Source organism: Anabrus simplex, chromosome 1 (assembly GCF_040414725.1).
Source record: "Anabrus simplex isolate iqAnaSimp1 chromosome 1, ASM4041472v1, whole genome shotgun sequence".
Taxonomy (NCBI): domain Eukaryota; kingdom Metazoa; phylum Arthropoda; class Insecta; order Orthoptera; family Tettigoniidae; genus Anabrus; species Anabrus simplex.
This window is the reverse complement of record NC_090265.1, coordinates 1,800,333,651-1,800,361,173: the sequence shown is the minus strand read 5'-3', so window position 1 is coordinate 1,800,361,173 and position 27,523 is coordinate 1,800,333,651. Positions and strand designations below refer to the sequence as shown.

Below are 27,523 nucleotides of genomic sequence, written 5' to 3'. Positions count from 1 at the left end.
ATAAGGAATTCACTCCTCCAACAAGTGTGGAATGGGAAAGTGAAAGTGTTATTTGGAGTGATAACGGCGAGTTTTCTGTAAACACTCAACCACGTGCTCATTGTCCGACATATTGAAAGTGGTAATGACCGTCTAAGTGACAGTACTGATGACTATTAAAAATAGGAGAGGATTTCCACCAATCAATACTTATTTATTGTATATATTAAACTACAGGACTGGTTTCGACCTCATATTCAAGGTCATCTTCAGCTGAAACCATACATACATATTTATATAATGAAGCTTAGATTAAGATTGTGGTGTTGAAGGAATGCCATATGATGACGATGTACATTTAGTCACATACAAATGGGGCACGTCTTAGCGTGAACCGGCGTATACGTCATTCTGTACAATATTGCAACTGTATGTCTAAAATGTTGAAGGTCTTAAAACTAGTGTATAAGACACGTCTTTTCCCAAACCAACTTATACATATGTACAAGATAAAAACAATATATAAAAACACTTCATGCATATAAACATTCGTTCTTGCTTGGTGGTCAATACATCGACTAACTTCCGTATTTAAGTCTTATTCACAGTTGTACACTTCAGCTGCTATTCTTGGAGTTTGTAAAATTGCATGGATAAAAGTTTTGTCTTCCTGTGCGTATGTGAGATAAAACACTTTCAATTTTAAAAAGGTGCCAAATGTATGGATGAAATTCAAGTAAAATATGTTCAGCTCTGGTGTTGCCCTTTTATTAGAACCAATTCATGTTGTCTGTTTGGCGTCCGTAAATTTGGATGACATTAGTTTCAAAGTAGTGGCTCCTTTCCCATTTGTAGCTGTGCAATGATATTATGTTTATCTGTGGAAGATAAGATTGAGTTATAAGTGATATTGTGTGGAGGAATGTCTAAGGGTTATGTGTGTGAATTGGAATATGTACTTACTGTTGTTGGTGTAGCTGAGTTGTGTTTGACATGCGAGCTTGTAATGTACTACTTCGTGTTCTTCTTGAGCTTATACTCGCTGCTGTGAGGGGAAGGGAAGGAGGGGTAGGGAGAGTTGTTGTTGTGGGGGTAGGGATGGAGCAGGGTGTGTTGTTTGGTGTTTTTCCGTTGCGTGTTGCGTTCTGTTTATCGATTAACTTAAGGTAAGGGTTTTTTAGGGCGGGGATAACTGTATTGAAGATGATGTTAGTTTTTTCTGTGATTTCATTTATGTTATAATTTGGATTGGTGTACTGATCTAGAGCGATGTAAAATTCTTCTGTTATGTTGAGCAGGGGGCCTTTGGGGTTTATGTTTAGGATTTGCATATTGTTATCGATGTTTGTAAAACTGTGTTTATCTGCGACATGTTGTCCTATTGAGGAAAAACGATTGTGTTTCACTGCGTTTATGTGTTCGTTATATCGGGTTAGGAAGTTTCTACCGGTACGTCCGATATAGCTGGTCTCGCAGTTATTACATTTGATACGGTATACCCCTGAGTGGTTGTATTTGTTGTTGCTGTTGATTGTCCTGACATTGTGTATGATGTTGGTACTATTGTGTGTAGACTATTTAGAGTACACATTCATCAACAAAATAGACCATATATTTTTTTGGTGTAGATTTGTTGATGATATCTTTATCATCCTCGACAATAGGTCCACAAATGAAACTGATATATTAGATAAACTCAATACAATAGATTCCCATATAAAATTTACCATGGAATCCGAAAACAATCACAAACTGAACTACCTGGACATAACGACAACTAGACATGATGACCACCTTTCTTACAGAATATACAGAAAACCCACACATACCTCAAATACAATTAAAATGGATTCCGTTCACCCCAACATACACAAAAGAGCAGCCTACTATAGCATGATACACAGAGCATTCAATATACCGTTAACAAAAGAAGATCTAAACAAAGAATTACAATTAATTCATGACATAGCTAAAAAACAATGGATTCAAGAAAGAAATGGTTAACAAAATCATTCACAAAATAAAATCCCAACCCAAAACCAAACTAACAAAAGTAAACGAACCCAAGAAAGACTATGCACTATTCACTTTCAATAATGTACACATATACCCCATAACTAACACTTTTAAAAAACAACCTAAGAATAGCATTCAGAACTACACACAATAGTACCAACATCATACACAATGTCAGGACAATCAACAGCAACAACAAATACAACCACTCAGGGGTATACCGTATCAAATGTAATAACTGCGAGACCAGCTATATCGGACGTACCGGTAGAAACTTCCTAACCCGATATAACGAACACATAAACGCAGTGAAACACAATCATTTTTTCTCAATAGGACAACATGTCGCAGACTATAAACACAGTTTTACAAACATCGATAACGATATGCAAATCCTAAACATAAACCCCAAAGCCCCCTGCTCAACATAACAGAAGAATTTTACATCACTCTAGATCAGTACACCAATCCAAATTATAATATAAATGAAATCACAGAAAAAACTAACATCATCATCAATACAGTTATCCCCGCCCTAAAAAACCCTTACCTTAAGTTAATCGATAAACAGAACGCAACATGCAACGGAAAAACACCAAACAACACACCCTGCTCCATCCCTACCCCCACAACAACAACTCTCCCTACCCCTCCTTCCCTTCCCCTCACAGCAGCTAGTATAAGCTCAAGAAGAACACGAAGTAGTACATTACAAGCTCGCATGTCAAACACAACTCAGCTACACCAACAACAGTAAGTACATATTCCAATTCACACACATAACCCTTAGACATTCCTCCACACAATATCACTTATAACTCAATCTTATCTTCCACAGATAAACATAACATCATTGCACAGCTACAAATGGGAAAGGAGCCACTACTTTGAAACTAATGTCATCCAAATTTACGGACGCCAAAAAGACAACATGAATTGGTTCTAATAAAAGGGCAACACACACAGCAGAGCTGAACATATTTTACTTGAATTTCATCCATACATTTGGCACCTTTTTAAAACTGAAAGTGTTTTATCTCACATACGCACAGGAAGACAAAACTTTTATCCATGCAATTTTACAAACTCCAAGAATAGCAGCTGAAGTGTACAACTGTGAATAAGACTTAAATACGGAAGTTAGTCGATGTATTGACCACCAAGCAAGAACGAATGTTCATATGCATGAAGTGTTTTTATATATTGTTTTTATCTTGTACATATGTATAAGTTGGTTTGGGAAAAGACGTGTCTTATACACTAGTTTTAAGACCTTCAACATTTTAGACATACAGTTGCAATATTGTACAGAATGACATATACGCCGGTTCACGCTAAGACGTGCCCCATTTGTATGTGACTAAATGTACATCGTCATCATATGGCATTCCTTCAACACCACAATCTTAATCTAAGCTTCATTATATAAATATGTATGTATGGTTTCAGCTGAAGATGACCTTGAATATGAGGTTGAAACCGGTCCTGTAGTTTAATATATACAATAAATAAGTATTGATTGGTGGAAATCCTCTCCTATTTTTAATTGTGCAATTGTCAATACGGAAATGAAGATTATAGATTACGAGTACTGATGACAACGTCTGTAACAATACCCAACAGCAAAAATTTCATGTTTTCCGTGAAATTCAATTAGGTCAAGATGCAAAAAAAAAAACTCTCACGTGATTATTATGATACTCCTGGCCCGAGACACGCCCCTTCGTCACACGCAAACCTATAGCGTATTTTTATTTTATTTTTCACGGCTCAGTTATGGAACCTCAGAACTACAGAGACAAACAGATGAGAAATCAAGTCTTGTCACCACATGCCAGAGAAAAGCAGTGGCACCCGGTTACATTGATTGAAACGAAGGCTTTCATTGCTGTTTTGTTGGAAATGGGTATAGCTAGAGGGCCGAACATATTTTCTTATTGGGTAAAAAACTCCTATTCTATTCCATGGTTTGGAAATATGTTATCAAGAAACAGATTCCAATTGATCTTGAGATTCTTTCATCTTGTGAACAACGATAATCTATCACCATCTGGTCACCCCGACTACAACCCATGTGCCAGGTTCGATCCCATTGCTGGCCATGCCAATTGTATATTACGATACCACTGTACATAACTCTTAAAATACTCAAGATAAAAATGTGAAACTTTACATGTTTATTCATCTGAAATAGGACATTGCAAAGAAGTCATCAATATATATCCTTGAGTTAAATTTTCTGTTTTGTTTCTGATTTTTAAATTTTGGTGTTTGAAAATTGTTTGGAAAATATTTTTTTTCAAAATACTGAAACCGTACAGTGTCCTGTACAGCTCATGGGAATTGTAGGTGCCTTTCTACCTCATTAAAATCACTTTTAAAGGTCGCGTCATTGGTAGTAGTATGGGCGATGGGGATCGAACGGAGTCCGGCCAGAACGGAACCCGCGAAAGAGCGCCTGGAAAACAAAGGGAAGACTGAGCAGGAGCCAAGCCCCCGCGAAAAGACCCTCTCAACTTGCAGAGAGAGATGGTGAGATGACGCGATGCTGGAATAGTCAGATACGCCCCGAGGTGTGGCCTAGCTCCCCAGGGTTCCAAACTAACAGAAGGAACTTCCAGTTTTTTATGCACGTTTCACGGGTGCCAACGTCGGATTTTGGCATGTAAAAATGAGATGATATTTTGATCCAGACATAGGAAAATTATGGGAGGTACACCAGTGAATAGAGCTGAATTTTCTGCATACCCCAGACTAAAAATATGGAATACTTTACTCAAGGGACGAAAGGAGGTCACCAGATGTCCAGATTTAACATATTGCTAACACGTGTGAATACAAGAGCGTCACCCACGCTAAGAGTCGCGCTCAAAAGATGACTCCACCCCCAAGGGACACTAATGAAATAATTAAAGGCGGGAGTCGAATTACGTGATAACTGCCGATCGTTGGTTGAGCGCACCTGGATCAATTAGGAGAGGAAAAAGAGGGCTACAATATCCACTATTTAAATGTCTTCAACTCCTGGAACGAAAGGAGCTCTTGTCCTTAATGAACCACGAATCGTTTACGCCCATTATCTTCCGGTGCGTATGCCATAAAGGTGGTGCTGACCCTCGCTGAAGACAGTTCCTAGCGGGTCGTTGAGAGGGGACATTGTGTCACGTTGTGCCCCAGTTTTACAGTCAGAGCCCTATTGACCGCATATTAAGTCAGTGCCATTGTGTCCGTCGCAGCCGTGAAATACAAAGCCTTTGTGAAGTGCGGTCGGGAAGCCAAGTGAGCCTAGGCGAATGTCTTTGTGCCGCGTGTCAGTAAATAAGCTGCGAGTAGAGTTTATAAACGAGTAGCGATTTCGGCTATGTACAATGCCGGCCTAAATGAGTCCGTGATATTAGTAAATTGGTATCACCCAAGCTGCTACTCTAAGTCAGGGTGTTCAGGTGTTGTGAGCTACCCGATTCATGCTGTGAACGCGCTCACTGTAAGTGGCATGACCTGCTTGTTCGTGGTGTAAACTCTGTGTTCGTGCCGAGGTAAACTGCAGGACCGTGTGACGAGTTGTGGAGTGTTACCCCTTGGATTACTTTAAGATTTCAGCAGTGAACGAGCCAGCCAGAACGTCGGGCCTGTATGTACCAGGGTCACAGGACAGCACACTCGACGCCAGTGCCGTGGTCATGCAGGAGTAAACTCCACCATGGGTCTCCCGTGGAAGGAAAAACCATGGCCACCAAACAGATGAGTTGATGTCAAAATATAAATTTCTTAAGCACGATAATGTATAACCGGGGATAGGATGAGCCTTCCTTTGTAAATACTTAAATGTTGTAAAATAATGCATGTCCTAATATGGGAATTTATTGTGCTTTAAAATGTTAACATAAATTCAAGGGAGCTAACTCCCCAGACGACCCATTTTTTTTTCTTCTTAATGATTAGTTTATCGTGAGGGGGTTATTTTTAGTAATATGTGATATATCCTAGCAAGTAAGGGAGACAAGGATAGGAGAATATTTGAGTTCCCCTTAGGGGTGGCTGGAATAATAATAAATTAGCAGGGAAAATCATGTCCATAGGTTGCTAGTTAATGTCCAACATGGCGATCATATTTGCTGGGGAAACTCATGGGTCAATCAGACGATGCATGCGTAATTTACAAATATGATAAGTGCATGTACAACAAGAGAGAAGAAATCCTGACCGAGAGAGAGGTGCATTATGTTATTTAGGTATAATAGTGAGGGACAGTTCGCGAGTTTCCCGTGATTCTTGATTATTCAACCAGAAAGGTATGGATTTTTTTTTTATATGCAACCGGCTGAGATCCAGGGAAGCCAGAGTCTTATGTATGGTAGAAATATGAATATATGCAACTCTGGGCGGTAAGCGAAGAAATTGAGGAACGTGGAATCAAGGAATCATGAGAGTTCTATGCCCAAGGAAAGAGGATACGCGATATGAGACGTAATGAGAGGGCCGAATGCCCAGATAGTTTCTGATGAGATAATTCGGAAGTGATGGTGCTCATGAAAAGAATGAGAAGGTATAGAATAAATGAGTATTTCCTGGGAATTCTAAGGTAAGATGAATAAACAAATGAAGTGGGCCATCGATGTATGTCCCCAAGAAGAGAAGGCTGGATGTGTAAGGGAGAGAAGAATCTGGCGTGGCCATTGAACGAGAAATGGTCGTACGAAGTGAATGACCGCCCCTCCCTTTTTTTTTTTTTTTTTTTTTTTTTTTTTTTTTTTTTTTGAGTGCTTGGTTCTCGCCCTCGTGACAGAGGGGTCCCGCTGTACTATTGTATTAAGACTCGGGCTCTGGGTTTTCACTGTGCTCTTTTGTTTGGTTTAAATGGCTTAGCTAAGAATACTTATATAATGATAATATCACGGTGATTTAAAAGGTAATTAATAAATGAATATGGATCTCCCCCCAATGTCCGGTGATATGAGACCATAGCTAGTGAGGGATTTCTCTTTCAGGAATGCACCTCTCAGTCGGAGTCATATGTTCGAGCCCAGGTCAGATGGGCTGAGGCAGAAGATACTGATGACCATGTTTTTCTTACAGGAATGGCCTCCTTTCGGCATGACGTGTATATATCTGTGTGTGTTTAGTATGTAATGTGCATCTATTTTGAGTTCAAACAGAACCGTTGTTCAGCGTTGTCTGGTCTTGGTGACAGATAAGGGAAGTCCGGGGTTTAGCTAGATGACATGTATGTTTTTGTTTGTGCATTATGTAAATATCTCTTTGATATGTCAATTATGTAGCGTAGGAACCGGTTGATTACGTGCTAAGAATAGAATGTATTATGTAAGTGGACATCATCTGATATTACACAATGTGATCGACAGAAGAATAAAATTAATGACACAGGTACGAAACTAATGAGGGAAAGAGGATATTGGCTGCAAAACCTCAATTATACCTTTGTGCTAGATGACGCCCTCAGGCGAGTCAATTTTTAAAGTGTTAAGTATTTTCTTTTCCTCCCGTATGCAGAGAATTCATTGTATAGGGTTGTATCTATATTTTTTTATAATGCCATATTTTGAATAAATTAGTATTCGTAACCCCCATTATATGATTCTTGTCATTTGTAGTTACGCTAAGCAGTATCCCACAACAGTTGAATCCGGAGAATCCTACTTTCATATTACATAAGGCTCCATCTTAAATATTTGGTTGTTTTTTTTTCAATTTTTTTTAACGTAACCACCCCCCAAGTGCTCGAGCTGCCGCGGCCAGCACGGAAAGTAGGAAGGGGATCGGTTCAAAGCCCCTTAGGCAAGTTGAGGCCCCCCCCCCCCCCCCGACTCTAGTCTCATCCGTGGGTGTTTGCCCAGTTATGTTGAGGCAATCTTATGCACGGGTCTTCCATTCGAGGCCCGGAAGGGTGTACTGGTGGAGTTTACTCCTGCATGACCACGGCGCTGGCGTCCAGCGTGCTGTCCTGTGACCCTGGTACACAACAGGCCCGACATTCTGGCTGGCTCGTTCACTGCTGGGATTATCAGCAAAGCTAAATGCATACACTAAATGAGTGCAAATTTTATCATAAAAGGTCATCTGAAATACCAAATAAAGGCAATATAATTGGCAATGTTTCAATTATCAACAAAATTCTGTCTAAACAAAAGTTCACATAAAACGGAATGTATTGTTTCTTATCCAAAGAACTTACAATAAGAACACTAAAAGAAATTACTAAGCCTACCTCATTAATAAGTAAATACACAAATTAAGTTACAGTCTTTATAGTTATTATAGGACTTTGTCTACAAAAGAAAATGCACAGCATTGACTACCATAACACACAACTACTACTCACCTCCTCAACATCTGAAGCTCGTGCATGGCTTTATCACACTGTTGCTTGAGGCCATCATAGTCACGTGGTGAGGTAGCTGCTGAAGGCAGACTTCGATCACTGTTTGAGCCATTGTAGTTGCGTGATAGGGGACCTATGAACAAAGTTCCTGTGTAAGAAGTGGCTAACAAATTTGTTTTAAGGAAGACTCACAGGATACTCGCCTTCAAATCAAAAAAATATAAAGGGGTACAATTATTCTTTCAGTGAAGACAAAATTACTCATTAGATAAAACTATTGCATCTTCAGCGATTGCTTAAATTTTGTCACCATTAATAAAACAAAAACATATGTATGAAATTTCCAAAGGAAATGCATGACAAACACACCTAATCACATTTCTCTAGTTCATCAAGATGACCATTACTAAGGCCTTTGGACACGTATGTTGAGTGGACCAAAATTGTTTACAGAAATTGGTAAAGCAACCACCACTGTAGTCCACCAAGCTTTTCATTTAGTCATAGTGACATATTTGGTTTTAGTTCTCAATTTCCTTTACATCGCGCTGACACATATAGGTCTTATGGTGACGATGGGATTGGAAAGGATTAGGATTGGGAAAGAAGTGACCATGGCCTTAATTAAGCTACTGTCTGGTGTGAAAAAGGAAAACCTAAAAAACCATCTTCAGGGCTGCCAACAGTGGGGTTCAAACCCATTATCTCTCAAATGCAAGCTGATATGTACATGATCCAAACCCCACATCCATTCGCTCAATACATATTATGGAGGCAAGTCAATAAGTATCTGCAATTTTTCTCTAATTATCTTTAGGTTGGCTCTATGGCGTTGTGTGCTCACCAGCCGCTAGATGGCACCAATATCTACGTCTGCGGTAAGTTTCAGCATTGGTCCGTGGTTTCCCATTTTCACACCAGGCAAATGCTGGGGCTGTACCTTAATTAAGGCCACGGCCGCAAAGCAACTAGCAAAAAAAAAAAGTTTTAGCATTATCAGATGAGTACAGATTGCACTGTTGCGACGTAAAGATGGTTGCGCCACTTTTCGTTTGTACCAAGGAAGAACAGCGTTCCGTAATCAGTTTTTTGTGGTCTGAGGGTGTACCAGGAGCAGAAATTCATAGAAGACTTTCAGCACAATAAGGCGACAATGTTTTCCCACAGTGAAGTGTTTACCAGTGAACTGAACAGTTCAAAAGGGGTCGCACGAGCGTGAAGGATGAGGAAAGATCCGGGCGATCATCTGCAACCGTAACTGATACCAATATTGAACAAATGTGTGATATGATCCTGAAGAACAGATGAGTGACTGTTGATGATGTGGCATACCATATGCACATTAGCCAGGGTTCTGCTTATGAAATCATGCATAACAGGCCTAACTTTCACAAAGTCTGTTCGAGATAGGTTCCAAAACAACTCAATTAAGAGCAGAAGCACAAGCATGTGAGAATCTGTCAGCATCTACTAGACCGTCATGCTAACGAATGTGAAATGTTTCTGAAACAGATCTTTACTGGAGATGAAACATGGGTTCAGCACTTCGAACCAGAGAGCAAATGTCAGAACATTTGGATCAACAACTGGATCCCCAGTCAAAAAGAAATTCAAGGGATAACCTACTCCAGACAAAGTGATGCTCACAGTGTTTGGGACTCTCAAGGGCCAATCCTGGAACAATACCAGGAAAAGGGGGAAACAGTAAACAGTGAATGTTACAGTGACATGTTGGTAAACAAGCTGAAACCTGCAATTCGCAACAAATGCAGAGGTCGATTGTCGGAAGGAGTTCTTTTGCTGCAAGACAATGAGGGTCCACATACCGCCGCTCACACCGCTCAAACTCTTCAGATGCTGCATTTCGATGTATTGGAGCATCTTGCATACAGTCCCGATCTCGCCCCGTCGGATTACCATCCGTTTGGTCCACTTAAAAATCCTCTAAGAGGCCGTCGATTCAGCTCTGATCAACAGGTGAAGGAAGCGGTGCATTAAGTAGCTTGCTGCGCAACCAAAAACTTTTTTTTTTTTTCAGAAGATATCAGAAAGCTTGTGAAACGGTGGACCTTGGGCACTGAAAAGCAGGTGACTATATTGAAAAATGATATCAATAAAAAGTGTGTACTCTTTTTGTAATAAATTATGAAAACTGATTACAGATACTCATAGACTTGCCCTCGTATCTATAAATATAAAATAAGAGTTTTGTCTGTACATTGCTCAGAATTTGAAAAGAATGGTATTTCTGTATCGGTCATGTCCACAGTAACAAGGAAATGCATTTTTTTCTTTTCCATAATTTCTGTCTGTCTGTATGTATGTACACGCATCACGAGAAAACGGCTGAAGAGAATTTAATGAAAATCGGAATGTAAAGTCGGGTGATGAACCGCTACAATCTAGGCTATAAATTATTTTATTCACACCGAGTGAAATGGTAGTTTAGGGGAAGGCCTGAAATGTAATTCTCAAATAAGTTATGTATTTATTTCTCAAATAAGGTTCTCAAGGGATACCTGGTAGGAAGGTATCGATGAATACTACATAACTAACATAATTTTAGTTATGTCGTAATTCAGTAGTAGTTATGTAAGAAATTATTAAATTTCCGATCACTTATGTCTTATACATTGTTACCGTACCGCATATAATCGCAGAGATATTTAATGAATTTGGATTTTTGTTACTAAGTCATATCAGCGCCGAGTCACGAGAAAATGGGTAAACAGAATTTAGTGAAAATAGGTATGTAAAGTCTGAGAATAAGTAACTACAGTTTACAATATAAATAATTTTGTTAGACGCCCTAATATCACAGAGTCGAAAGAAAAGTAATGTGAAGGCCTGCAATATAGAAAGCTCATAAACTTTATCAACAATAACATTACATTGACCATTGTTTGTTGTGATGTGCTTTTTGTCTTCTGTTTCCACTCATCCCCGATAGATAGGGTTACTGCAGCGTACCGAGGTTTTTTAAATTTGATTTACGTTGCACCGACACAGGTAGGACTTATGGCGACGATAGGATAGGAAAGGAATAGGGGTGTGAAGGAAGCGGCCTACGCTTTAATGAAGGTACAGTCTGGTGTGACTGGTGTGAAATGGGAAACCACGGAATACCATCTTCAGGGATGCCGGCAGTGGGGTTAGAATCCACTAACTCCCGGATGCAAGCTCACAGCTGTGCGCCTCTAACCACTCGGCCCACTCGCCTGGTCATACCGAGTATAACAGCCTGCCTGTATATTGGCGGGAAGTAGCTGGGGAGTTAGATAACTTTCTTCTTTAGCATGCCATTCTTCTGATTTATACATTTTCTGATATATCTGGTACGTAATACACTGGTTCATCATAGTATTCGAGCTATACAATCCCTACTCTGAGGCACTGGTTGGAATGAGTAGTGTGCATATTTAACGAAATAATGACAGAGGGGTGTTCACGGCAGACTGCGACCTGGTTATTCCAGCTCTGGAACTTTGGACTCTTAGATCGTCACCGTAGTACTGTTCGTTGAAAGTGAGAAAGTGTGCAGTTTTTCATTTGATCGAGTATTTTATATGATAACATTGCTTTCAATCGCTACATTCCTACTGACGTTTTTGTAATTACGCATGTTGAATTCAGTTAGGAAAACCACCAAGCCAGTCTTCCTGAGAAGCCCGTAGCGAAGCACGGGTACATCAGCTAGTTTGTTATAAAACCGTTAAAGGGAGGCATCAATATGTTGTAAATCTAAACAGTTGTATGAATTAGATTATGACAGTGGTTATGTTTTTCCCATCAATCAACAATTATGTCTATAAGTATACAGTAACTCACAAACATTTTTTAAAAATTTTTTAAATTTTTTTATTTGCTTTACGTCGCACCGACACAGATAGGTCTTATGGCGACGATGGGACAGGGAAGGAAGCGGCCGTGGACTTAATTAAGGTACAGCCCCAGCATTTGCCTGGTGTGAAAATGGGAAACCACGGAAAACCATCTTCAGGGCTGCTGACAGTGGGGTTCGAACCCACGATCTCCCGAATACTGGATACTGGCCGCAATTAAGCGACTGCAGCTATCGAGCTTGGTCACAAACATTTAAGATCACCAGAGAAAATCAGTTAATGAACTCCTGGTTCTACATTTATTGCATGAATTGGTCTGCAAAATATTTTGTGACTTATCCGTGTTGACATACACATTATGAATAAAGTTTAAGAGTTAACATTGATGCTTTCACGGCCCGTACTCCTAGACATGATATGGGGTCATGCCGTGTCAAGAAAACAAGGTGAAACTCTTTACATTTGCTCTGAGTCTTCAGGAGAAAATCTAGACCGTTGTGAGTAAGTCGTCTACAATAACGAGGGATTGAATTTAAGAATGCTTCACCGTTGGAGCTGTAGCGGTACGCTCCTTCGTCACCAGGTGGCTCGCTGTCTGCTGGCACAGCGCACCAAGCAGGAGCCTACAACATGAAGCCCCAAATGAGATGTTCTATCACAACGAGCGTGTGTGAGGAGTATCAGAGATGACGTAAGACGAATCAAGGACGAATGTGGTAGAAAAAAAATAGAAACTAAAATAAAAGTAACAAAATACACCAGGACAGAATAGAACAGAGCTGAAGAATGGAAAGAAAGTATGAGGAGAAAACCAGTGGATGATGATGTACAAAGGTGTGAGAGGAGGTGGGCGGGCATACCCGGTGTACACATGTGGTATACGGATAGAATTTGAAAACATAACTAGTATAGTACTGTATTTGCCCTGGCTGATGCCTGGATGTATTATGCCCAAAAACTGGTGGCGTACTTAGGAACTCAACCACATGGACCGCACCAACTAAAATAGTTTTCCGAATAATACAATGTATATCTAGTTCAGGACACAACATAACTGTTGACAATTGGTATTCAACACCACTGGCAAATAACCTTCTGAAAAATCATCGGGACGTTAAGTAAAAACAAAAGAGAAACTAAATAACAGAAAGTTAGCCTTCATGGATTTGGAGACAAGTGTACTATTCTTTCTTCTTTTGTGCCTAAAAGAAACAAAGTAGTGCTCATCTTGGCTTGTTTTCACAACACTTGACTACATTGATGAAAGCCAAGAAAGTCAGAAATGCTGACTAAGGGAAGAGTAGATATATTAGACAAGTTGAAAGCCTCGTATACGGTGAAGAGGTGCATTAAAAGATGGCTTCTATTACCCTACTTTGCCCTCGTGAATATTGGAACAATAAATTCTTAAGATCATTTTCCTGGCAAACGGAGCCAGAGACTATTTCTAAAGAATTTGTCTTGTGAACTCCGCATGCATTATTGAAAGATGAAACACACATTACACTGCACTCCACAACAGCGGAAGAGAAAAACTAAAGCGACATGATGAACCACAATGCCCTGGGAAATCAGACCAAGGAGGTGGGCACTGCGCTTTTTTGTACCTGGAAACAGAACAGATCTTCACGAGTATCAGGTACGTAGTGCCAAAGGTTACGAGTGACGTACTGTGCAAATTGTGCAAACCATGGCGATTCTCAAGGCAAGAATTTCGATGAATGAATTGAAATACGTTCAACCATAGCATTTCCATTAGAGAAAAGGGCGTAATTGTAAACATGACTAAATCAGTGACTACTTTGTAGACATCCATGTGGTGGTTTGTTTTTTTTTTTTTTTTTTTTTTTTTTTTTTTTTTTTTTTTAAGTGTGGACATTTTCAACGCAAAGTTCAACAAGTCTACTTACATAATTTTCAGTTAATTTAGAACCAGCTTCCAGAATATCCTCTTACTATTTTCAACTATACAGTTTGCTTTATAGTTTAAATTTTTTATTGGTATTTCTGGTGCAGATGATCTCTTAGTTTTCTATTCTAAACTTGTGTCTGCTTAATTTGACTTTTATGGTACCTTTCCTTCATGTCAACTAAATCCTTGGGTTTTAACACTGTAATGATTGGTTTTTGTCCCTTACTAGCATACTGTTATTTTTTCATTTGAATAAATCACACAAGAATAATTTATTGTGCATTTGCTTTAAAAATTGCCTCCCAGCCACGTAAAGGGACGCTGTAGAGTTTTCTGCTAAATAACTTAAGACAAGCTATAGCTTGAGAATACGACCTTTGTTTGAACCCAGAGATTTACTCCGTGTGCGTCTACTAAGTTAGTGCAATAATTGTCACGTGACCGTTTAAAAGTTAAAAGAGGTAGTACCGTGTTTGAATTTTTGACTCAATCACTCACTCAATCACTAGACAGAGAAATACTTACTATTACTTCCCGTGCTGTCTAGCGAGGATGCCCCTGATGCCATAGCTGCCCAGTCGCCTCTTCAAAACATCAGCAGCATTCTTCGCAACCTGAAAAAAGAATATTCTCTTTTATTTCAGAGCTTCATCGAAGAAAACAAAATAGTATGTGTTTGGAAGGCACTGAGTTTTATAATGTTTGAATAATATAAATAGACATGATTCTGTATAGGCTTTTGGGCTTATGACGTGTCAAGAAAATAAGGTGAAATTCTTAACGTTTCGCAGAGAACTGTGCTCTGCGTCATCAGAAGAAATCTCGACTGACCACGAGAAAGCCTTTCACGTGACACGCCATAAGCCCAAAAGCCTATACAGTATCGTGCCTATAAGTACGGGCCATGAAAGCATCAATGGCAATATAAATAGAATTCCACTGAATGTCATAATGCAGTCTAAGAGTAGTTTCCAGCAACAAGAAAATCTTATTTGTCCTCATCTCTAGTTCTTCTTCTTTCTTCGTTATGCCCATTCATAGAGCGCGTTTGAACTTGTTAGTTGGTTTGATGGTTTGTGCCTTCTTATCCTCCCAAAATCTCTTCATGAATGCACTGTATTGCATCTTGCGTTCTGTCGACCACTTCCTACCAGTTGTCTTTTTTGGTTTCTCCCTAAATTTATGATTGGCTACTTTGGTTCTAAAAGCTCCACGATTTTCCATGATGTCGTCTGTAATATTTATTTCCTGGAGGTCCGCCTTAGTTTCTTCTAGCCATTTTATTTTGACCTTCTTTGAGTTGATTACTTTGAATAATCTTTTAGTTAGTCTTGTCGCTGTTCATTCTGTAGATATGGCCATAGAAATTAAGGCGCCTTTTCCGTACGGCATCAGTAAACCTTTACATAAAATCAGCTTCATGGTCCGTATCGCACTTCAATAGATTCACAATTAAGTATTTATTTTCCACCTAGTCGATACAATGATTGCTTAAGGCAATTTTTAATGGTCAAAAGTGGTACATGTTTCGTATATTATCAATATCTTCAGCCACATAACACTGTTTAGATGAAAAATGTATAAAATTGACAAAGTAATTTTGAAACTGGTGTACGTCTTATTGATATGGGCCTTTGTCATGAAGAAATTTTGTTATGTTATATATCCCAACTTGTAATATACTATGGCAAGTTTCAATATAGCAAACAGCAGGTCTCGAGCTTGTATTTAGAAGTAGTCAGTGGCAACACCTCTCTCGTCTATGTTCTCGAAGATTACCTTACGCAACTAAAATCAACATAACTTAGAAGCAAAGGAACTGCACAGAGGACAGAAGGATGGAATCTATATAACATGAATTGAAAATTTTAACAAGTGTCTACCTATACGTACCATTTTAATGTGTTGAAACTTTTTAAATGTTATATATTGTGGCCTGTGTGTTTTTAATATGTTTTACATACTCAAGTTCTATTTGTAACTTTTTACCCTGACTACTGATATTTTAATTATATGCTATTGTATACATTTCCATCCCCCATTAGACATCCGGATGCCTAATACAATAACAACTTGTGAATTGTCTAATGGCTAAAACAAAACATGTACTAGCCTATGATGGCCGTTAAAGAGCCGAAACCGGTACTAGCTTAATCTATTAAAATAAATTGTGTATTGAATGGTGGAAAAACACATTTCTTATCTATACTTAGTAATGATTGCGAGATCATCAGCAAATGCTAAACATTTCACGTTGACCTTGCTTCCCAAATTTCCGATGTTCACACCCTTGATATCCTTTTCCCACTCTCTAATAACTTTGTCTAGAACTAAATTAAACAGAATAGGGGAGATGCTGTCACCTTGACGAACGCGCGTACATATTTCAAAAGGCTCAGAGATTTCTCCAAGGAATTTCACTTTAGAGGTCGTACTTGTGCGGGTCTGCTGGATAAGTGCTCTGGTCTTCTTGTCCACTCTGAGTTCTTCTAGAGTATCAAATACTGTCTGTCTGTCCACAGAGTCATACGCCTTCTTAAAATCCACAAAGGTGACGATCGTGCTGGCACTTCGGCGAATCCTTAATATCGTCTTCAAGTTCCATATTTGTTCTGCACATGATCGACCTTTCCTGAAACCCGCTTGGTACTCGCCAATCAGATGATCTGTCTGTTTTTCTAACCGGTTCAAGAGAGCTTTGGAAAGGATTTTGTATGCGATTGGCAGTAGAGATATGCCTCTATAGTTGTTTGGATCTGCCTTGTCACCTTTCTTGTGCAATGGGTGTATTAATGCACACTTCCAATCCTGTGGAATCCTTTCCGTTTCCCATATTTCTACTAGGATTGCATGAATTTTGCTTACAAGATCATCTCCAAGTTTACACATCTCCGCAGTGATGCCGTCCTCTCCAGGAGCTTTATTATTTTTACGCGATCGTATGATCTCTGCTGTTTCCTGTATTGTCGGTGGCTGTGAATCCTTTGGAGGATCACAATTGAGGAGGTCTCGGAAGTAGTCAGCTAGAATAGTGCAGTTCTCTTTGGTGTTCGTTTCTAATGTTCCATTTGCTCGACGGAAACATAAAGATGGTGGTTGATAGCTAGATACATCTCTAGTTATTATTCAGAAAACAGCAAGAGAACTTGGTTATGTAGATTTTAAAGTTACTAAAGCTCTATTGTAGAAATTCTGAATGAGTCACAATGGGTGGTATTAATAAAATGGAGAAAATGCTTTTTACTCCTAATACTGGAGAAAATACTCAAATTTGTATGAATAAAATTTACTCACTTTGTGACCAATATTCCCTTCATGAAAGAGAGATTAGTCTGCACCATTTGGTTGTAATGTAGTAGGGTTGCTCACCAACGATGGTGTTTTATTGAAGGAAATGATGATGAACCCTTCACTTACCCTTTACTATGAGGGATACACATAACTTCATATACTACAGGGAAATTACTTGTCAAAATATTCCACAAATTCAGAGGGGTTATATAACTACACCTGAACCGGTCGAATGTCCATGTCCGTGAGTGGAATCTCGTGAAACTCCGTTGACACCAGCCGAGGCATATCTACATTACTTCAAACCCTTAGTCAAACCACCCACGAATGGTTACAACCTCCTATCTTTAAACTGTTAGAAACCGAGTCTAACCATCGTCGTCTTGGTCTCCCTCTACTTCTCTTAGCCTCCATAACAAAGTCCATTATTCTCCTAGGTAACATATCCTCCTCCATTGATCTCACATGACCCCACTACCAAAGCTGGTTTATGAAAAAACATGGTTTTTTTGCCACACGAGACATGATACAAATACAAATTAAGTCACTATAGTGTCATAGATACAACATCGTAATTGGTGTAAAACCTTCAATTATTGTGGTTGGTATATTTTGGTCATATTTTATTAAATGTTAAATATGACCAATACATAGTTTAACTGCAAATATGTATTATAAAATTTGTATAAACTCATATAGGCCTACGTATTGTGTATAAGTTTAACCTCAAAATCTATATAGTCGAAAGCAGTAGAAAACTCTATAATGTTCGTATAGCCTATTAGATTGGTATATATGAAGCACTCTGGTAACTTACTGTAAAGTTATTATCCAGATACATGTAGAGACATTAGGAATGTTGGAGAGATTTCCATGTGTATTGGTAAACAGTAATGAAAGTTCTAGTAGGATCCATTACTGGAGTACTCCATTCGACTAGGTGGCCGATCGATGTTTCGAGTGCGTTCCATTAGAGTGTTGTGAGAACCCTTCCAGAAATCAATTATTCTAGACAGTTGATTGAACAGTATATATATCGAGCCGTCAGTTAGTGAGGCAGTGAGTTCAAGAGAGCGTATGTTATAGTGCGCGAGTCAGTGTTGTTGATATCTGTACTTGTCAGAATCGACTTCAGGGTACTCCGCTATTAAGTGTTGTAGTGTCCCTTGCTAGTGTGTATAATTGTGTGTTGGGACTTCAAGTGACAAAGTAATTTACACAAGGAAGTGAACGTGTTTTCGTGTGATATTTATTTCCGTTAAATAAAATCGCATTTGAGAACGATAAATTGGCGACCGCGACAGGACAGGACACTTCGAGACTCGGCAATGAAGATCGACCAAATGACCATGGCAATTTTACAGAAAGCGCTGGCATGCCGAGGTTTACCGATGGCTGGAAACAAAGTGAACCTACAAGAGAGGCTGCGTCAGGATTTGATAGACAACAATGAGGATCCAGGCAGTTTCGACTTCAAAGTCACCTCGGAGGAAGAAACCAACGACCGGGTAAGCATTACATTCGCACAACTAACTGCTTCGATTCAGGCCCAATCTAAAAACACCGAGGTCCAATCCGAAAAATTTGAGTGGAAAATCAAGGCTCAGTCTGAAGAAATAAAAGGCCAGATCAATTCTTTGGACGAAGTTCTGAAAGAAGATATTTCAAAAATTAATGACAAAATCAGCAGCTTAGAATTAGACATCAAGTAGTAAGTGGTATGCACACCTTGGAAAACAAAGTCGAGGAGAAGACTGGAGAAATTGACCGGGAATCCAACAATCTTAAAACCGAAGTAGGCCAGAAATTTATGAAGTTTGATCCGAGGTTAATAGAAAAATTCTATCCCTGGAGAAAAACATTTCTACAGGCAGTAATCAACCTGGCAGAGGTGTGGACCTCCCCATTGGGATACCGGTTGATCCCAGAGTTATCAAAGACAGCCTACCGGAATTTCATGGGAGGCTCGAGGAGTGTCCTAAAACATTTCTAAAGACATCGGAGAGTCTACTGGGTAGGACAAATATACCTACGGAAATATATTTGCAAAGTGTAAGCCAGCAACTAAAAGCGTCAGCAGGGGCTTGGTGCAGAACATTAAAGGGCTCAGCCTCGACTGGGAGGAATTCAAGAAAGAATTTGTCCAGAGATATGACTCGGTGGCTGTCCAAACTTCAGTACAAAAAAATTCCTAACTGAAGCACAACCCAGTGGAATGTGAGCAAGAGCTTTCGTAATTAAAAAACTCCAGCTCTTTAAGAGAGTCCGCGAAGGGGAAAATATTGACACGAGCATCCCTTATATTATTGAACTGCTACATGATAAGGTTCGATCACTTGTTAAGGTGGCACAACCAAAAATATTTGAAGACCTCCGTCACATCGTAGCAAAATTAGATGAAGAAACAAGTTACCATGCCTCATAAACGAAAACCTCAGCAGCGGAAAAACCCCAGAAATGCTACCGATGTGGGCGGACTGGGCATATAAAAGACCGCCGCCTGGAAAACTACATTGGGACTGTTCGAATCAGGGCAAGGATGGTTCCGGAAGAAGGAAGAAGCTCCAGAGACATTACATCTGGCTAGAAGATGAACATATTGGTCAAATCTATAGTTATGATGAACCTAATCCACCCCACCTGGCTATTTAACTTGATGATTAATGACAAGCCTTCACTCTCGTTTGTGAACATGAATGTGGCAAAATTATTAAATCCTGTTCGTCCTGCTAAGGTGGCAACAGTCAAGGGGGCAACCCATGACATACATTACAAGATTGAGTGTAGAACCTTTCTTCAAGCCGAGTGCTCTACTGAAGTCATACATATACCGGTAAAGGTTGTCAAGGATTTGATACCCGACATAATATTAGGACACGACTTCTTAACTAAATATGGAGTAGTGATAGACAGAACAGCCAATGAAATATTCTCTGGTAATAAAAACAGAATTTGGTTGGCATGGGTAGAAAATAAAGCCTTTGAGTTGGAAACGTTAGAAACCAAGGTATTGGCCGAACTGAAAACAAGGCTGTTGAGGGTGGAGGAGAAGGAAGACCTTGAGAAGTTGCTGAAGATGTTCCCTGAAGTCATTACTGATAGAATTGGATTTACCACAATGGTAAAACATAAAATAATTTGTGAGGATAATGCCTCAGTTAAACAAAGGCCTTACCCACTTAACCCAGATAAACGAAAATTTGTAATAGAAAAAGTCAAGGAAATGGAGAACCAAGGATTGATTGAACCTTCAGTATCAGGATGGGCTTCTCCAATAGTACTAACCAAGAAGAAAAATGGTGATTACTGACTGTGTGGACCTACATCAGGTAAATAACACGACTGTATTAGATGCCTACCCCATGGCGGATTTCCAACATCTGATAAAGCAAGTAGTGGGACAAAAGTCTTCAGTACCCTCGATTTGAACTCTGGCTACTGGCAGGTGGAAGTTAAAGAAGAGTCTCAACCAATGACCGCTTTTTCCACCCCAAGAAGACTATCATTCAGAGTCATGCCCTTTGGTCTTAAGAATGCTCCAGCCAACTTTATGCGTCTGATGGACAAAGTCTTGCCCGGATACACAGGCGAATTTTGCCACATCTATCCGGACGACATCCTCATGTACAGCAAGACTTTTCGGACCATTTGGAACACCTAGCGAGAGAGAGGTTGAGGATTGATAGACTTACCTCCCAAGTCAAGAAGTGTCAGTTCGTATCAAACTCAGTTGAGTACCTAGGTCATGTATAGACGGACAAAGGTTTAGAGAGACAAACTGAGAAGAATAGGGCCATTAAGGAACAGGAAAGGGCTCACACAAAACGCCAGGGACGTTAATTTTTAGGCCTCTGTGGGTGGTACAGTAGCTTAGGGTCGTATTCATGAACGAGACTTTGACTTAAACTTAGAAGGCGGTAAGTCATCATTTCCATATCATAATCGCTACTTAAATGGCGACTTCCAAGTCACTGATGTTCCGTACTTAAGTAGACTCTGAGATCAGAAAAATAACAAAATGGCAGATATTGCTGGTGTAGTTCATTTTGTAGACGAAATTGAAGAGATCCAGGGAATTATTCAGTACGTTGTGCCTAATCCTCGGCGTATTATAAGAGATGCACGGAACTTACTTCAATTTTATACAGAAAATCAGTTCAGAAAGTGATATAGATTCGACAAACGTACAGTATTAGATGCACTAACGATATCTGAAGACGAATTACAGAAATATAATAATCGAGGATCACCCATACCTCCAATAATACAGTTGCTAATTTCGTTAATTTTTCTTTCTGTTTGCTTTATATCACATCGTCACAGATAGGTCTTATGGCGACGATGGGATAGGAAAAACCAAGGAATGGGAAGGAAGCGGCCGTGGCCTTAATTAAGGTACAGCCCCAGCATTTGCCTGGTGTGAAAATGGGAAACCATGGAAAACAACCTTCAGGGCTGCCGACAGTGTGGTTCGAACGCACTCTCTCTCGGATGCAAGTAGTTTTTAAGCGAATCAATGTACCTGCAAATTGACTTGTTTAAAATCTTAGCAATTCACCTAAGCTACAATAACAGCTGACGATGTTCCTAAATAGGGAACGAAACATGTACTGTTGACAAATAAATTTGCCAAAAGGCAAAAAAAGTATCAAAACGGTGGAAGTATTTTAAATATTGCAAAACTTAGTGCAAGCTCACAGCCGCGCGCCCCTAACCACACGGACAACTCACCCAGTCAAGATATTATGCTAAAATTATTGTTACTATAGCGCAAAGGTTTTACACTTCCTACTCATTGTGTTATCTAGTTAAATTAAGAGAAGATCAATACAGATTAATGCATTCTTATGTTAAACACAATAGCCTTTCACACTTCCATGGTTTTCAGGCAACTTCCGCTGATTTACGAGGAGTAAGCCAGCTCTCAGTATGTAGAATAATCAGAAGAATATTGATCCTGACTGCCCGAAAGAGACCACAGTTTGTTTTGTTTCCAAATGAATCTGAATGTCAAAATAATGTGCAACGTGTGTATGAAAGATCCCGATTCCCTGGAGTGGTTGCAGCTATTGATTGCACCCATGTACCAATAATAAGTCCATATGGCAAGCATGCTGAGGTTTTCCGTAATAGGAAAGGAATTTTTTAGTTTCAATTGTCAGGGCATAGTCAACCACGAGATGTTTTCAGCTGTATCTTTCTTCTCTTTCACTAGTTCTGGTAACACCTCCCTTTCACAGTTGTTGAAGGCTGGCAACTTTTGTTTCCATCCATCGTCGAGAAATAAAAATTAACTGTATTGGATTGAGTTTAGAGTTCAATGCGATCCAGATGCGATCTATAACACAAGAGACCGCTGAATTTCTTCTTCTTCTTCTTCTTCTTCTTCTAATTATTTATTAAGAAAAAACATTGAGTGATGGGAGATGCTACACTGCTCTTCCATTGTTTTCATTGCCAACTTTATATCTAATTCTTCACATCATAACTTACCAAAGTCTACTTTGTAAAAGTTGCGTCTATAAAACAGACTTCCACGAAACTCAACTAAGCGAACTTACGTAAGTAGAAGTCAAAGTCTCGTTCATGAATACAATCCTTAGTTCCACATTTTGAAACAAAAGCTGTTCTGCTAAACGACCTCCTCAATAAAAACATACCATTTAAATGGACCCAAAGGGAAGAAACAGCCTTCCAGGAAATAAAAAGATCTATTTGTGACACTCCAAGTGTAGCTTATCTGGATGCAAGCCGGGAAGTCTGCTTACAGACAGACGCGAGTGACACTGGTCTTGGGGCTGTACTGTTCCACGAGAGAGGAGGAGGCAAGGATATAATTGAGTGTGCCAGTAGGAAACTCTCTGCCCCTGAGAGAAACTATTGTACAGCCAAGAAGGAGGCATTAGCGGTTGTATGGGCAGTCGGGAAGTTCAGACGATATCTAGAAGGAAGTAAGTTCAGACTCTTTACAGACAACTCTTCACTTCAGTGGTTGAATCGAGTTTCTGGAACTAAGTCCAAACTGATGCGATGGGCCTTGATCCTTGCCAATTTTGACTTTGAAATTTGTCATGTTACAGGCGTAGCCAATCAAGCTGCTGACAGTCTATCAAGAAATCCTGAGGACGGACGGAAATCAACCATGAACTTACCAGAGAGAGAGATTCCTGAGCCAACTAAGAACTCTTAAACCGACCCTGTGCTTCTCGCTATCCAGCGAGGAAATAATGAGATTGATGTAGATTTAATAAGGAAGTGGCAGACTGAGGACATGTCCTGCAACAGAATGGCATCCTGGATCAGCAAACGTACCACTGATTGTTGATCTGTCCCAGCTCAGTTTAAGATGTATTACAAGAACTTTCGATTCGAAGATTGTATACATAAATATACTTCCCACCTGCCTGGATCGTCTCCGGTTATCGTCATTCCGAAGTCACAGACTGAGGATTTTGGGAAAATACCACGATAATCCAAAAGCCGGTCATCCTGGTCACGAGGAAGCCTACTCTTCGATTCGGCGATGTTTCTTCTGGGTACACATGTCAGGACATCAAGACCTACGTCCAAGCCTGTGCAATCTGTGCTCGCACTAAGATGAACAACCAGAAGGCAAGTACCAGCATGAGAGGACGCCGACATCAGCCTTGGGAGGTTCTCGCCCTTAACCCTATGGGAACCTACCCAAGGACATATCTGGGAAAGACGGGGCTCCTCGTGGTGAATGACCTATTCACCAGATGGGTGGAAGCATTCGCCATCCCTGAAGCTACATCGGGACGTATCATACAACTCTTAAGGACGGAAGTCTTCAGTTGGTATGGGTATCCTCGGTGTCTACTCACAGACAATGGCAGTCAGTTCACCTCGAGACAGTGGTTGCAACCTCTGTTGGAGTGGGGAATCGAACACTGGACTACACCGATCTATCATCCGCAAGCAAATCCCACCAAACGGAGAAACCAGGAGTTAAAGAAGATGCTTTGGATTCACTTGGTCGACAGAGAACATACCAAATGGGACCATCACCTACACGAGTCCCTTCTGGCCATCAGAAAGTGGGTTAACCGCATTATGGGTTTCTCACCAGCAGAACTTTTCTTTGGACGTCCAAAGAAGAGAACTGGCGACTGGAATTTTGTCCATGGACAAAGAGAGGAACCAGAAGGTCCTGATACCTGGCATAAGCGGAACCAGCCGCAGATTCAACAGGTGCACCGTCAGGCCGAAAAGTGTTCAAGGAGAGAAGCCGAGAACAACGATGCGCCAGAGCAAAGTGAGTTCAGACCTGGAACACTTGGTCAAAACCATCCCCTCAGCAAAAGGCTTCAGAAGTTCCACGCTGGGATGGCTCCAAAGTGGCTCGGACCTTTCGAGGTGGATAAGAAGTTGAGAAATGGCATGTATCTCCTGAAGACCACACCGCTGGCAAAGGTGCATGCATCGGAATTGAAGGCGTTACCTCAATCCCTACAAGAAGTCAGAGAGACGGAGGAGTCGACGCTCTATACGGGGCCCCAGAAGAATGCAGATTTCATGGAGGATCAACACGTATCGATACTGTACCATTCTGTTCATTCATTAATAAGCAATATTTAACACAGAAATAATGTTGCGCAACATGATGCCAACTGTAAGAGCATGATGCCATATAGAACGTGGGAACTCAGGAGGCGATTCCCTAGGCTGGGTGTGGTTATGCACAAGTGAGACAGAATATATGGGGGAGGAAGAAAGAGAGATAATTTGTTTTGGGAAGCACCATATCACCCTAACAATAATTTTAAGCAGGAGCAGTCAGGTTCACCACATCACGGGAATTGAGCGATATCTCCTTTGTCTGAGGGTTTCCCGAAATAATAAAGAGATTAAAATTATCTCCAGAATTTTGTGAAGCCAATGGTACGTTTAATGCTGTTAACAAATAATGAGATTAATAACTATGTAATAATCCGATCACTGTGGGAAACTGTTTAGTGGCTGCATACCAAACTCAAGAGTGTTTCCAGGGAGTTCCCCGGGCGTCACTTGGCTTTTTGCTCCTATAAGAGCTGAGAGATGTGGAAGGAGATGGTTCATTCAACGATAAGATTGCTGCTAGTACGTGTCGCGCGTCTGTCTGTATTCACGCCAGAAACCTTTGTTTAGGACAAAGACTGTGATTAATGAGTGCAGTTGCGCTAACTTTGATTCGGTGGATCGGTGATCTATAAACTTTCTGGTAGTTATTCAAGTGTATGTTGGTATTTAGACGCTTTGCAGTGAGGTCGCGAGTGCCTAATTAATTGACGGTAACGACTGCCGTATCTATAGACTTCATCATGAAGCGGTAAGGGTGAATCTTGCAAAGTGCAGAAGAAGTGCTAATAATAAACTAAAGCAATCGGTGTTGTTCCTGCTAGACTTATGAGACTCGATCAGTTGAACATGACATAATAACAATTGCCTCGAATGATTCAGTTGTGGATTTCTGATAGTAGATATATTGCTTATATTCATTAGTGCACGGATATATAGATAAAAGGGGACAAGGATTTTGACGTCGCGGATTGCCAGTACCAACTTCTATTTCAAAAATGAATAAAATATATCAGGAAATGATATGCTGTGAATGAATTAGGGATTTCATTCTAGTGAAAACCTGTGACATGTTCAAGAGACGTGTGGTACGAGATCTTTCAACCATAACTTCAAGAAGATGGCTTCCTGAATGGGCCATTCTTCAAGAAGACGACATCATGAGTGAGCTGCACATGGAGACTGGACCCAGAGGATCGACCCAGGACCATACCACTACCACGATGGGCTAGGCAGGCACAGCTCAACCCGGACGGAGGGATGAGGAGGTCACCAAAATGATAGACAAGTGAACCATACTTGTAAGCATGTGTCAGAATCGGGGGGTTGTTACGCAGAAATACAGTAATTAAATTTGTAAATACCGTATTAGTAGATGACGTGATTGAAGCCTATCAGGCTATTTATCATGGTTTTATAATATTAAAGTATAAAGCATATATATATGAAGCAAACGATATAAATTAGGTTACATGATTGGAAGAAGGGTGCCTAGTATTACGGGAGCTTGTTTTGTGTGCTTTAGATTAGTATTCCTTAGTGTCTGGCGTCGGATAAAATTTACTTGTAACTAAGGGTTACTCAGAATTGTGTATCATTTCTCTCTATTGGGAAGGATACTGCGTAACGTAGCATTTGCACGCTGCCTGAATTGGATTTTTTAAATTTTTTTTAATTTTATTTTTGCCTGTATCTATTTAATCGACCATGGATGAAATTAAACCACATCGTAGACTGTGCCATTAAAATTTGCAACTGTTTTACTCTGCCAAGCAGGGGCTTGAACCTTAGACCTGAAGGTTACCATGAACACGTCATATGGATTGACGGTGGTGTTTTATGGGAATAATACGGCAAAGTACGTTATATGGTATAAATGAGGCCCATGGTGGTCTGTTAGTTGAATCGGATATTTAGAATGAGATGCGATTCCTCATTCTTTATGTGGCTATTGGTTTGTCATGAGCAGACGAGAAAAAAAGCCCTTTTGTGAAATCAGTTCTGAGCGCACGGGAACCAGGCTACAGGGCCACTGGCTGCCATGTGTACATTTTTTTGTAGCGAGGGTGAGACCTGCATGGCTAGACGATGCGGTCAATGGCCAATCTTGTACCCGGGGGAGGTGCGGCCATTTTTAAAGCCAAGTGTGGTAAGACATTCTCCTTTAGGCAGAGAATTATTTGACAGCGAGGCTTTCTTTGGTTTTTATTTTCCCTCCTTTTCCAGTTACGTGTTAATATTGTCTTGGATTATACATAGGATATCTTGGCACTAAGGAATTAGTAGTGTTAGTCTATCTAGTAAATACAATGATTGCTTAATGGACGAGTTCGCATCCATATGTAGGCCTATACTTCTATCCGTGGTAGGGAAAGATATGGCTGTAGTGGTAGGTTTATTTTAGTTGTAGTTTGTAACAGACGGAGTTGCTCTTTGTGTGCGTGTACTTCCCCAATATGTGAGAGAACCCCTTGCAATAGCTTTATTTCTGCGAGGCAGTTCTGATCCTAGCATCATGTTTTATTTTTATAGGTCCGATGGTTATTCCTTAAAGAGGAATACAAG

The 27,523-nt window shown here is 40.1% G+C and overlaps 1 protein-coding gene across 1 annotated transcript in view; it reads right to left on the bottom strand.

The window, feature by feature from the left end:
• Dlg5 (Discs large 5) overlaps positions 1–27,523 on the bottom strand; it is a 390,290-nt gene that overhangs the window by 356,774 nt on the left and 5,993 nt on the right. Inside the window, exons 2-3 of the mRNA XM_068225698.1 lie at positions 14,615–14,703; positions 8,336–8,468 (exon numbers count right to left, since the gene is read on the bottom strand). Coding sequence (XP_068081799.1) covers positions 8,336–8,468; positions 14,615–14,657 — 176 coding nt within the window. The 5' untranslated portion in view covers positions 14,658–14,703. The remainder of the gene's footprint in view (positions 1–8,335; positions 8,469–14,614; positions 14,704–27,523) is intronic.